The sequence below is a fragment of the Bombus bifarius genome, unplaced genomic scaffold, assembly GCF_011952205.1.
Source record: "Bombus bifarius isolate JDL3187 unplaced genomic scaffold, Bbif_JDL3187 scf7180000007977, whole genome shotgun sequence".
NCBI classification, from domain to species: domain Eukaryota; kingdom Metazoa; phylum Arthropoda; class Insecta; order Hymenoptera; family Apidae; genus Bombus; species Bombus bifarius.
Window position 1 is genome coordinate 1587716 of NW_022884362.1, and position 12928 is coordinate 1600643.

General features: G+C 32.6%; 2 protein-coding genes across 3 annotated transcripts in view; one reads left to right on the top strand and one right to left on the bottom strand.

Annotated features, from left to right (window-relative positions):
• Window positions 1–4259, top strand: part of LOC117204163 (D-galactonate transporter) — a 30278-nt gene extending 26019 nt beyond the window's left edge. For both annotated transcript variants that reach the window (XM_033441317.1, XM_033441316.1), the window contains 2 exons: window positions 2481–2678; window positions 3329–4259. In XM_033441317.1, the coding sequence (XP_033297208.1) occupies window positions 2481–2678; window positions 3329–3525 (395 nt within the window). In that variant the 3' untranslated portion in view covers window positions 3526–4259. The remainder of the gene's footprint in view (window positions 1–2480; window positions 2679–3328) is intronic.
• A 4767-nt stretch (window positions 4260–9026) lies between these two features.
• The window catches only part of LOC117204151, a 36532-nt gene continuing 32630 nt past the window's right edge, over window positions 9027–12928 (bottom strand). Inside the window, exons 2-3 of the mRNA XM_033441296.1 lie at window positions 11979–12189; window positions 9027–11765 (exon numbers count right to left, since the gene is read on the bottom strand). Coding sequence (XP_033297187.1) covers window positions 9569–11765; window positions 11979–12163 — 2382 coding nt within the window. The 5' untranslated portion in view covers window positions 12164–12189 and the 3' untranslated portion in view covers window positions 9027–9568. The remainder of the gene's footprint in view (window positions 11766–11978; window positions 12190–12928) is intronic.

Below are 12928 nucleotides of genomic sequence, written 5' to 3' on the forward strand. Positions count from 1 at the left end.
TAAGTAAATTTAAATATGCTTTTCGTAAAGTATACTTTAGATTTGCTGTGCTTCCCAAAGGTACAGGTGCACAAGTCCCTGTATACCTGTAAATAGATCTTCGCTGTTATCAGACGCATTGTTCGGCAATTAGTATAACAATTGGCAAAAAGTAAGCTCAGGTTGGGATAAGCTAAATTTAAATATGCTTTTTGTGAAGTATACTTTAGATTTGCTGTGCTTCCCAAAGGTACAGGTGCACAAGTCCCTGTATACCTGTAAATAGATCTTCGCTGTTATCAGACGCATTGTTCGGCAATTAGTATAACAATTGGCAAAAAGTAAGCTCAGGTTGGGATAAGCTAAATTTAAATATGCCTTTTTGTGAAGTATACTTTAGATTTGCTGTGCTTCCCAAAGGTACAGGTGCACAAGTCCCTGTATACCTGTAAATAGATCTTCGCTGTTATCAGACGCATTGTTCGGCAATTAGTATAACAATTGGCAAAAAGTAAGCTCAGGTTGGGATAAGCTAAATTTAAATATCCTTTTTGTGAAGTATACTTTAGATTTGCTGTGCTTCCCAAAGGTACAGGCGCACAAGTCCCTGTATACCTGTAAATAGATCTTCGCTGTTATCAGACGCATTGTTCGGCAATTAGTATAACAATTGGTAAAAAGTAAGCTCAGGTTGGGATAAGCTAGGATAAGTAATTTCGTCAGAAACCCCGAAAAGAGCATCCGATAGTCGCGAAGATTACGTATATGTACATAGGCTGCATAACGTGACCAAAGGTTGAGACTCTACTTCGTTGAAAATGAAGCCTTAAGTGGAAAGATTCTGTTCCACATTTTGGACCTATTTTCGCATATACAGAATAATCTGCCACTCGTTGTTCTCTCATACTTAGTTGACGATTAGATGAAAAGCCTTGGACAAAATTTTATTCTATATCTTCGGCTTATCTTCGCACGTAGAATCAATCTCTGATCGGTTGGCCAGATTACGCGGGACACCCTGTATAAGAGCTTTTATACCTCGAGACTACTATCTCGTCCAATGATCTCGATCAACGATGACATTCGAAAGAATTTTCTTTCTATTTATATTTTTCTTTATATTTACTGTATTTACTAAACGTTCTACGTTTAAATATACTTTTGTATATTGGCAATGTACGTTAATACCGGGTGTTCCATTTACATCGATCCCTGAGAACATTAGCAAAATAATTCATGATATGGGAAAATGTTTCCAGCGAAAGTTAAATGATTTCCATGCTGGACATAATTCTGCGTTATTAATTTTGCCAAATGCACAGATAGAACTCGGTCTTCTCCTCAAACTTTTTCCTATACATGTTAGCGGTGGTCGGTCTTAGTTTCCGAGATATTTGCGAAAAACTGTAGTTACTACTACAACGAATCGTACGTAGAATTGAGAGTTTGCGGCAGCGTATGCGTCTGTGTTAGTTGCCAGCGATTGGATTAAATGAGCCGCTCGATTCTACGTAGGATTCCGTGTAGTAGTAACTATAGTTTTTCGCAAATATCTCGGAAACTAAGACCGAACGGCAGTAACAGTAAGTATAACGTTTCGCAAAAAGTCGAATCCGTAAAAGTGCACTGTCATGTGGCATATGCCAATGTAAATGTATAAAATCCTCTTTTATCTATGAACGATATTCTGGGAAATAATAAAATAAAAGATAGAAGAGAATATATAAATATTTATCAATGAAAAATGATATCTTTCTTATCCGTCATAAATCTATATCTCTCTAAAAAATTACAAATTGGTCATTTCGACTACTCTGGTAGTTTTAATGTAGAAAAATAGGGATCAAAACCATACTTTACGAAGAAAACATAAATGGACAGACCGCAGACTCCAGATGGAGTTACTCCCCCGGAAAGACACCAAAGACAAACACAGAAAAAACACAAAAAAAATACTGGTGGATACAGAACCCATAACAAAATAAAAGAGAACATTAAACCGACAGAACTCAATTCTGACACCGCATAACACAGGTGTAAAATGTAAATATTGTAAATATTTGTAAATATTTGTAAATAATCCTATTTGACATCCCCCCTTCCCCGCCCCATTCCTCTCATCCCACCCCTCCCCAAAGTTACACAGCACCCAAAAAGCAAACTACCGAAGCGTCCTGTTTTGCGACCAAGTTTTTCAGGACAGAAAAAAAATAAAAAAAAAAAGCTCCGCTCCCCAGAGGCTTAAACCCAAAAACCGCATCATACAACAAAAAACGTAAAGCGCCGACACATAATACAGCATGGCTACATCGTACCGCCGCGTATCGGTACCTTTGCCTAACATACCATTACAAAAATTCACGTTTATTGTGAATAATGCACTTAAAATCTGTATTTTCTGGACTCAATAAACTCCTTTGTAAAAGAAGGTAGTTTTAATGTTAAAATTCAAACTAAGCAAATATATTATCGAGTTAACGCGTACCTTACTTTGATTGCAGCCGAAATGTGGTTTGGAATCGTGTTCGCAGTGGTCGTAGAAATAGTTCCTCTTCACCTCAGGTCAACTACTATTGGTGCCTTTTTGTTCGTGATGAACAATATCGGTGGAAATTTACCAATACTGGTCGAACCAACCAGAATGGCCATCGGATTTCGAGAATCTCTTTATATTTATTATGCCGGTTTCTATGGTATTAGTAAGTATTTCACATTAATATTTAATGTATCGATTTATATGTATCATTTTATTCATTTATAATCAGTTACCTTGTAATCCATTTTTTATCCTTACTTGTATTTTCCAATTTATTCATTTATATCCATATTTTGTATACCGTAAGTTGTAGTTCGCGATACCAATGAAATCAGGCAGACTCTATGGTACAAGATAAAACGAAAGTCAAAAGTAACAAAATTCCTTTAGAGATCCCGTTTTTAACAGGATAGGAGTATGCAGTTGGCAAAAATATATTTTACGTATGAATATAAATAACAAAAGTAGAATAAATGTTTTCTCTTTAATGTCCTATTTTTTGAGAAAATTAAATTTGAAAATACATTGTGAATATTGGAATTTATTGGCATTTTTAATTACTTACACGTACAAATACCAATGTTTAAAAAACAGAATTTCCAATACAATTTTATTACTCTGATTTTCACCTTATTTTAAACTATAGAATCTCTTTAATCACAAATTACGATTTATATTGTACATGCACATGTACAACGTATATTTTCATGGTTAAGTTTCGAATTATGCGAAATAATATTCTGAACGCGTAATTGATTAATATTTAATACTTGAATTATTAAATTATTATTGTATATTATTATTAATATTTAGGTTCTATTATGTTCTTCCTAACCATGTTCTTGATGGACGGAGCCAAGAAAGAAGAATCGAAAACGGAAATTAGTAGGAAACCAGAATTTGGATATGACAATAATACCTTCACTAACGACGAAGGACGAGTACCAACTTTAGAACTTCCTCGATTATATCCACCACCACCACATCGATTCGAAAATTCTAGGTTATAGAAGATCATAACTTCGTAAACATCAAAGATTGGTTGTAAATACATAATATCGGGATTGAAATACAAAACTATTTTAAATGTATTCATGTAAGAAGCCACGTTTCACGAAATGTAATGTCGTCTACATCGATCGATTCGTTTTAACGCGTAGATTACAAAAATACCAAAGTTATTCCGCGAAAACCTGTTATTACTGAAATATTTCATTGCGAAAATCTCCATATTGTAATTCGATTTTTTAATGCAGATAATATCGATCTCATTTTAAGCAACGATATATCGTTTAATGCATTAATCGATTTCTAATCGTTATTATCGAGAAAATATAGAAGAAGAAAGGAAATAGCGTAACAAGTAGAAAAGCAAAGTAATTTTAATTTAAGATTCTCAAGCTTATATAAAACGTTGCGGGTAATTTAGACCGAAATCCGCGGTCCCTACTTTACCCTACTGTCCCACCCTGTCCCATCCAATCGTCCTTCCATTTAAAGAATTGAAAATCATCTTCGTTTCTCGAGAAATATCGTTGAGTTGTATTTATCGAGGTTCACCTTTATGGAAAACATACTTTTATTCACTTCGCCCTTATTGCTCACAATAACTCATATGTATGCTGTATTTGCACTACCGTGTAGAGAAGAATAGATATAAGGATGTAAAAACCAAAGCTCCTCAAGATCCGAAAGGTCAAATGAGGCATCGATAAACAAATGAATAGACAAGCTATGGGAATAATTAATAAAATTATTTATTTTTACTAATAACATTTTTAAGTGTTAAAAATTTGTCATTGTTTATTCTTGCAATAAAATTGTCTTTGTAGGGTAATTTTAATGTTTTTATATACTACGTATCAAAATAAATCGATTAATTAATATATAACATAATGTGTATTTCGCGAAACGTGGCTTTACTAGCAATGTGTCGAACTTCGACTTTCATGACAGCTATTCAAATACGTATGACGTTTTGTTTCTTCTTTCGCCGCGAAAATTATGACAATAAGATGCTTAATTTCTGATCAAATTTAATAATTAAATCGAAATTAGATCTCGACAGATTAAATTATATAAAATCTTCAATAATCGAAATTAAAATGTCCTCTTGATTAAAAAATTCAATTTTTCATTGATGTTAGAAAATTTTGAATTCTATGTCTTTTTAATAAATTTCTAGTTAATTTCCTAGATCCTGTAAATATTATAATAAAATAATGTTCTGTCTAGCACCTTAATTACGGTGAGTATGATAAGGTCAACGGTGAAGTCAACAGAAACGTTATTTGTCCACAACAAAGCAACTTCTGGAAATAATATTAATATACACACGCTACTTAAGATGATTATAACTAAGAATGTCAACAACTTTTGATTGATTAGTTGAAACATAACAATCCATTATAATATGAATGGAAATTTGAATAAATTGTTTAATTCAACAATTACAAGAATATGAATACTTTTATTATTGCAAATTACGCAAAAAATTGCTTATAATCAAATTTAATGAATGACAAATTGCTTAGTTTGACTGAAATAACTCTACCTTATTCAGTGGAGAGATGTAAGTACTTCTACAGTTTATACTTGATAAAAATAATAAGCCAGAAGAATAATTTTTATTTTTCACTGTATTTTAAAAACAGCCTATTGAATATACATACATGTATTTACGCGTCTCGACAGATATATAAAAATACATATTTCGAAAACACACACGTCGCACCAACTGTGTAACACACGATACACAACAAATATACTTATACCAAGATTCATCATCAAATCATTTCTTTTATGTACAGATTATTTAATATAAATAAAAAATTATCCTTTATTTGTAATGTACAAAATAGTTCAGAGAAACTATCCTCGATTACTTCAAGGCTCAAAAAACTTGTCATGAAATATTATTGTTGCGTGTGTTGAAGGTGTGTATATTACATATTTACATATGTACACGTTCACTGGCGAAAATACTTCGAAATTTGAAAACCACAAGGGAAAAACATAGTAAGTCACGCTTTCATTTTGAATTCAATATGCTGTTAACCAAACGCATGTTACCAAACAAATCCATATTTAGCTTGTGGATATTTGTGCATTTATATGAAAATAATACAATACAAAATAGACAAAATATGCAGAAATATATAATACATCCAAAGTAAAGCGCTAATCATGATATTTAGTGGATAGAACAATTTTCTATTTAATTTCCATTCCTTCGGTTGAATTCATAAAAATATGATTTGCATAGAAGTCTGCACTCTACACATATTATATACCTTAAACTGTTTATATAGTCAAACTTCGATACCTCGAACTTCTTTAACTTAAAAACCTTCATAAAATAGGTAAAAATGGGATCTATAAATAAAAATTTGATTACACCTCGAAGTAACAGGTATATACGTATCTACATCTTATAATGAAATACCGTAACCTAATCAACCTGCATTCACCATGCTCTCCTGGCCCTCGCTCCACCTGCGCACGTCCCACAAATACAACCTATATAAGTTAAACTGCTATTCACTTTTCTAAATTCCAAATAGATAGTCCATCTTTGAAAGATGAATTCCTTTTTCTTCGAGCCTCTACAATTCGAAAAATATTAATCAAAACATTTTTAAACCGTTTTCGCTCGTTAAATTTCTCTTAAATTTCGCGAAAAATAAAATTCGACATAGTCTCCATAGGTCAAAGATTTTAGCTTTTCCCTTGAAATTCGAGTTCCTGAAGTTCGACTGCAAAAGTATTTTTAGTTACTCTATAAGTGACATTCAAATTATGCATTTATAGGAAATTTGAAAGTGCAAAATACAGAGAAATAAAATATTCAAAATATAGTATAATTATAGTACTTAAAAGTCAAAAATAATGTCTATCTAGATTCCATTTTCTAAATCGAATTTGCGAAAGTATGAATCATGGACATAAGTGTCCGTAATTTAAAAATCACGATATCAACAAAAATGAATTTGTCATATTTTTCCTATGTGATCTTCGTTTATATCGGTAATAAACACATATATAATTTATTCAAGTGTTGCATATTGTACATCACTGAATAGTTCTGTAATAACAAAACATGTTACAGTGAACGTTTTATGTGAAGTGTCATTGGATACACAAGAGATGTAAAAAGTGTCTTGTGTACCAACACTTCACCTGACAACTTCGTTATTGTATGTCTGTGAAACGATTCAATCATATGATCTGTGCTATGAGATATAGTAGAGACCACAAGTATTGTACTGGCAATGAGATTTAAAGAGAGAAAATTGGAAAATTCAGAAATGTATAGAATAAACATAATATATTATAATATATTATATAATATATTATAAACATAATATACAGAAAACATACAAGATAAAGTACCTATAATAATATTTAGTGAATGCAATAAATGCCCATATTTAAATTCCACCATAAAAATATGAATTTGTGTAAGAATATGATTGGCCAAGAACTTTCTATGTATCTGCGGATTTCTATATAGTAATTAAAACATTCAATTTCAACAATTTCTCCATTCCTGAATGATTTAAATTTTAATTTCATTAGTTAACCGATTCAGGTTAATAAATTCAATGAATAAAAATATAGATTTCTTTGCAATACTATTTTAGGTATCATTAATAGTATGTGATAAGTTTCAATTAGTTATTGTGTTACTTAGTTAATAGCTATGATCTCTGCTATATATGTACATATGATATATATATATATACATATATATAATTATGATTGTGAACAGAACAACGCATATAACTCCTGATATTTTACAGATATCATGACGCAAAATGTGGATATCATCACTTGAACAAACATGAGGATCTATATATCTTCTGTACAGCCTCGTTGACAGTATTATTAATTTACTCCTATAAATAACATAATCCAATGTTACATAAACATTAAATACCTTACATATATGTATGTATACGTATATACATACCTAGATAATACTATTGACATCTCATTGAAAAAGTAGTACGAATAATTAGTGGAACAAACATAATGTTATGTCTTACACATATTCATCTCTGTGTATTAAAGGAATCATATATGACTGACAAGTATGATTCTGTGTATACTGACTAATTCGCGCTTTTTATCTTATAACTAGCTTATTATTATTTATAGACTCGTTACAGGAATTAGGAATTAGTTGTTTGTTATACTGCAGAATGGTTCTTCAGTTTGTTTTCCACCGAATTAAATTATTATGTTCGATTTACCCGAACATTTCACTTTTAGAAAAGTACAATCAGTCACAAAAGTTCTCACACGCCCTAATAACAAAGATGTATATTTAATATAGTATCATTTTTAAATCTAATATATTATTAAGATATATTAAATATATTTTGTTTTTATTAATTTAATGAAGTATTTTTATTCCATATATGAGAATATATAGAACTATAAAATGTAAATGTGAATATAAATCATGTAAATCATATTCATAAATAAGAATGTGATGAAGATGTTTTATTTTAATAAAAACTAGTCTTTTTATAGAGCATACCAAGAATTTTGTAACTGACTGTATATCATTTTCACGCTTAATTGTTTTAATGTGTACTTATGTATACTCATTGGTTTCATTTGCTGAATTTTCACGTTGATTCTTCTAAATACTAATTGTGCATGATCTGTATTCATTTATAGATACTCCATCCTAATATTCCTGTCACCAGTTATTTTCTAATTTCAAAAGAAATGTTTATTGATATTGATTACATCTATAGAAAGACTGTATAATTTAATTTCCCTTTCTCAATAGAATAATACACTTCTTTTGTTTTCATTTATAATTGTCTTACAAAATAACTTATAATTATTTTACTAAACTTTCATGATTTATGTACAGAAATAATTTACAGTTATTTATAGTTAACACATAGGGAAATTACAAGCATATTTTACTATTGTAAAGGTTTGGTAAGTAGATACAATGTTAAAAACATTTCTCTATTATTTGGCCATTTGCATAGATCTGAATTTAAATTATATTTTACATTTAATTTTACTTTTCATCGAAGGAAAATATTCTCTAAAAAAAAATTTCTGAAGAGTTAAATACATCTAAGAAGATATTTGTTATTATAAGTAAAATAACATTTATTTTACGATTTTTTTAGAAAAATATTCTCTGATGATCAAAGTATGAATGCAGTTTTTCTTTCTTTCTTGTAATAAATTGTGGACTTTAACCATTACCTGGTTCAAACTTCATTTACAACAAAGAGTGTCGAATATATATTTTTATAATTTTTATAGTTTTAGATAATATATTTTTATAGTTTTGAGTCAAATGGTTGTAATGACTGCAGTTTATATCTTGTTTAAAAATTGAAGTTATTTCTGCACAGTATATCAACAACCACTGTTCTATCATTAGCACCAATGTTCTATTAAATCAATCATTTTTCAATGTGAGTATGATTTCTTTCTATGAAGAGAGTTTCTTTCAAAGTATTAAAATTGGATATAGATAGACAGAACATTGTTTGTTTAAAAAAAAAACTAAACAGATATCCGTCTTGAAATAAAATCTCTATACGTCTCAATTTCCTTCAAGAGCAATCCTTAATTACAGACTCTTACTTGAGAACTTAATCTCTATACTATTAAAATTTAATATAGTTAGTGTTTTTAATGACATATATATTTTTAAGTATTGAAAATATTCAACTGGTAATGTTTTTAAAGTTCTCTATCAAATTGTAGAAACTAGATAAAAACTCAAGCTTTTTCCAGAGATGAACAATCTGTAGTTAAAGATTTCTTTCTTTTCCAACCTATTATTATTATTAAAATATTAGTGGCTCTATTTGTCTAAATCACTCGACTGTTTCTTCAAATCACTCAATATAACCAATTCTACTTGTTCACTCAAAACCTATCAACATCTCATCTAAAACCAACTGAAACACCTGCACACAATTAACAGCGCATTAAGTACTCCACAAAAACCATCTCCAATATAAAAAGAAGCCTATGAACATGATTAAGTCAGGAACATCACGGATCTCAACATTCCTCCGTCGAGGTGCTGGAGATCTGAGTACTGGCTCCGCTAGAGAAGCTACTCCTGCAAGTTTCCACAGCTAGCGCCGTGTCTGGTACTTGGACAAATTGAACCTTCTCCTTGGGCCATCGATTCTTCCCATACATGCAACTGAATATATTATACTTATGATCCATCTCAAAGTGACTGAGATTACTACTGTGTCTCCTCCTCAACACCTTTTTAGCCATTAAGCTTCTATTGTTCTTATAAGATAATTCTCTCCTGAAGCAGAAGAACCTTCTTAACTCGCGTTTCACTCTTTTTGATCTATAGCCGAACAACAGCGGGCTGATATACGCGGCCAAGATCAAGAGGCTGGAGGCCAACACGTCGTATTTATGGGGCAAATGTTGGTCAGTGGATCGAGGTAGATTCTTCATTACCAGTAATATCACGTACGGCGACCAGCAGATCAGACCCATCACGATCACCAGAGCACTTATTCGCGCCGCCCTCGTCTCCTCTCTGTGCCTAAATATAGAACCATTGCTTATCCTGTCCTTTAGAGAGTGTATGTAACTCGAGGTGCTCCTCACGCTCGAAACACGATGCAGGTTGTCGTTCTTGCTTGGCGCTGGGGTTATTGTCACTATTGGTGTTAGCAAACACGAGGACGATTCTGTAACGCTGCTACCGTTAGTCTTTTCAGTCTTGTTACTGTTTTCATATGTATGAGATAGAGAAGCGTCTTTATTCAAGGACGACGATAACCTACGGTTGGGCCTCGTTTCTGAAAAATTCACTGATAATTCAGAGTCTTCTTGACTCAATATTTGGTTCTTCAACTCGACTTCTACTTGCACCAAATGTTCTTCTTTCCGATCGTTGTTAATATCGTTCTGTTTGCTTTCATTATTTTCTTCTTTGATAATTTCAGAGACTTGCAGTGATTCTTGGAATAAATTCGAAGAATAGTTACAGAGAGGTGAGAATTTTTTATCGAAGCATTCAAAGTGAGTTTCTTCCTCAGAATCACTGCTCTCGTCGATAAAACTTTTTGAGATCCAATTATTCACCTGTTTGTGCTCTTTTAGATCTCTAGACGATTCTTTCGTCTCTTCGTATCCCGAAGTTTGCAAATCTTGCTTCTGCAAATCCTGACACTTACTCTCCCTGGCATCTTTCTCCATTACCGAATTACAATTGCTTAAATTATCATTAATATAGTTTTCTTCATTTGTAGATTGAGAGACTTCGACTCTCTGTGGACCAACCGTAAAAACAATTCTAGAAGGCTTTTTATCCTCCGCTTCTTCGGGTGGAGAAGATGCATCCATATCTATAGAAGAAGCAAAGGATCGCCTTCTAGACAACTGACCGGTGGGTTGCATAGTCTCGCTGGTCTCGTCAATCGAAGACAAACTCGATATCTTAGGTAACTTTCTAATATCCTCTACAGTATCCGCCTGAAGACGTTGGTTCCTCAAAGGGCCATTCTGCTCTTCGCTAAAGCTTGCCGAAGATAATATAGGCCTAGAGCCACTTCTTCTAGCTCTTTCCGAATTTCTATGTGCAGCCACGTAAATAGTGACATAGATCCAGCAGACGGCAATGAATGGGATGAAATAAGCAAATATGGTATAAACAATGGCATAAATAAAGCCATAAGTGATTGTATCGTCTATAAGCGTATCAAAGATCACAGTAGTATTCTCTATGAGATCTATGTCGTCACTGAGACTAACAGTTTCCACTGTTTCAGGAATTGCACTGGTATTGAGCTCGTTGTTATTGGTTTTGTTCTCCAATACTGTGAGAGTCGATTCTGTGGAGAAACTTACGGAATTTTGTTCTTTGGAGATGCAGAAAAGCCAAAGACTTTGAGGATTTGAGTTGAAGAAAGCGAGAAAGCCGAAAACTATGGAGATCATCCAGGTGGAGAGGATTAGAATGCCGCATTTCAGTTTGTCCACACGAGCACGGTAACGTAGAGGATCCATCACGGCAAAGTATTGATCCACAGCGATTAACAGGACCGAGAAGACCGAAGATGTTGTTACTACCGCCATTGCTCCCTCTGACATTGAACAAATATTCAGTACAGGTGCAGAGTCGAGTATGGAGGAGTTGGAAGACGTTGAAACAGCGTCCATTATTAGTAGGGGGTTCATGATGGCACAGACCAACAGGTTTGACACGGTTAGGTTCATGACAAACCTGGAAACAGAAACAATGTGTTCCTTGTCACCTAATAATATCGCAATACATCCAATTCTGTTTTTATATGGATCTTGACGTGATATGGTGTAATTAAGAAATATGTATTTTTCTTTTTGCATGATTATCTGCAGTCTAATAATATAATATGCTATTACGATATAATATAACACGGTTCTGTCATATTAGTACGATAATAAAACGAAGAATAACCTGTTGGAAATGGTCCGTAGCGACGGACGTACGAGGAATGCCAGTAGAAGTATGACATTGAGTAAGAAACAGCCAAAAAGGGCGAAACTCCAGACCACTATCGCATGATTATTCCACCATCCCTCTAGATCTCCTAGATCTGAAATCGATCCTTCTCCGACGATGTCTGGCGAATCTCCAACCATTCATGTATAATAAATGTGACGCAATTCTGAAACGATAAGAAAGAAACGAAATTTATCAATGATTTTACAAACGAGTTTCGTAAAGTTTCGTTATTCTACGTTATTAATAAACAGCGGATATTTATGCAAATTCACATTGTTATGAACATAGTTAAGAAGATGAAACCTAGGTAATAAAAGGTTTTGTTTCGGTCTTTGATTTTTGAAAATTAACCTATAAATTCTTTATTATTATAAATGTAATAATATATATTTATCATTGTACATATTCGAAACATAGGAATAATCTAGCACAAGGTACGGTCTACCCGTGCTAGATTGCATGGATATTTTCACAGAATGCGCATACGGGAAAATCCGTTAAGTCTAAATATACTCTGATGGTAACACTGTGCCGCAATATGTATGTATATTGAGAGATTACGCGCCATAATTTCAAGAAAAATTGCCCTATTTCGCCAGTTCATTCAATTCCAGTTCTTATTCATTGTTCCAGCCGTTCCTCTCGTTCAGCTATCAGCAGTCAAGATGCAGTTATTTTCGTTCGAAATACACTGTGACTTCGATCATTTTAAAATGTTTGATTAATCTACCAGACGTTTATGAGAGAAGTTAAACAGGCTGTTACCCGCATAGATCAACAAGTTTAATAAAGAAACCCATCGTTCAAACTCGAGCTTGATTTCTGCTTTTGCAGTAAATGCAAACCTTGTTTATGTTTTGGAAACTACACCGAATATCTACAGTGACTCACGCGTATATTCA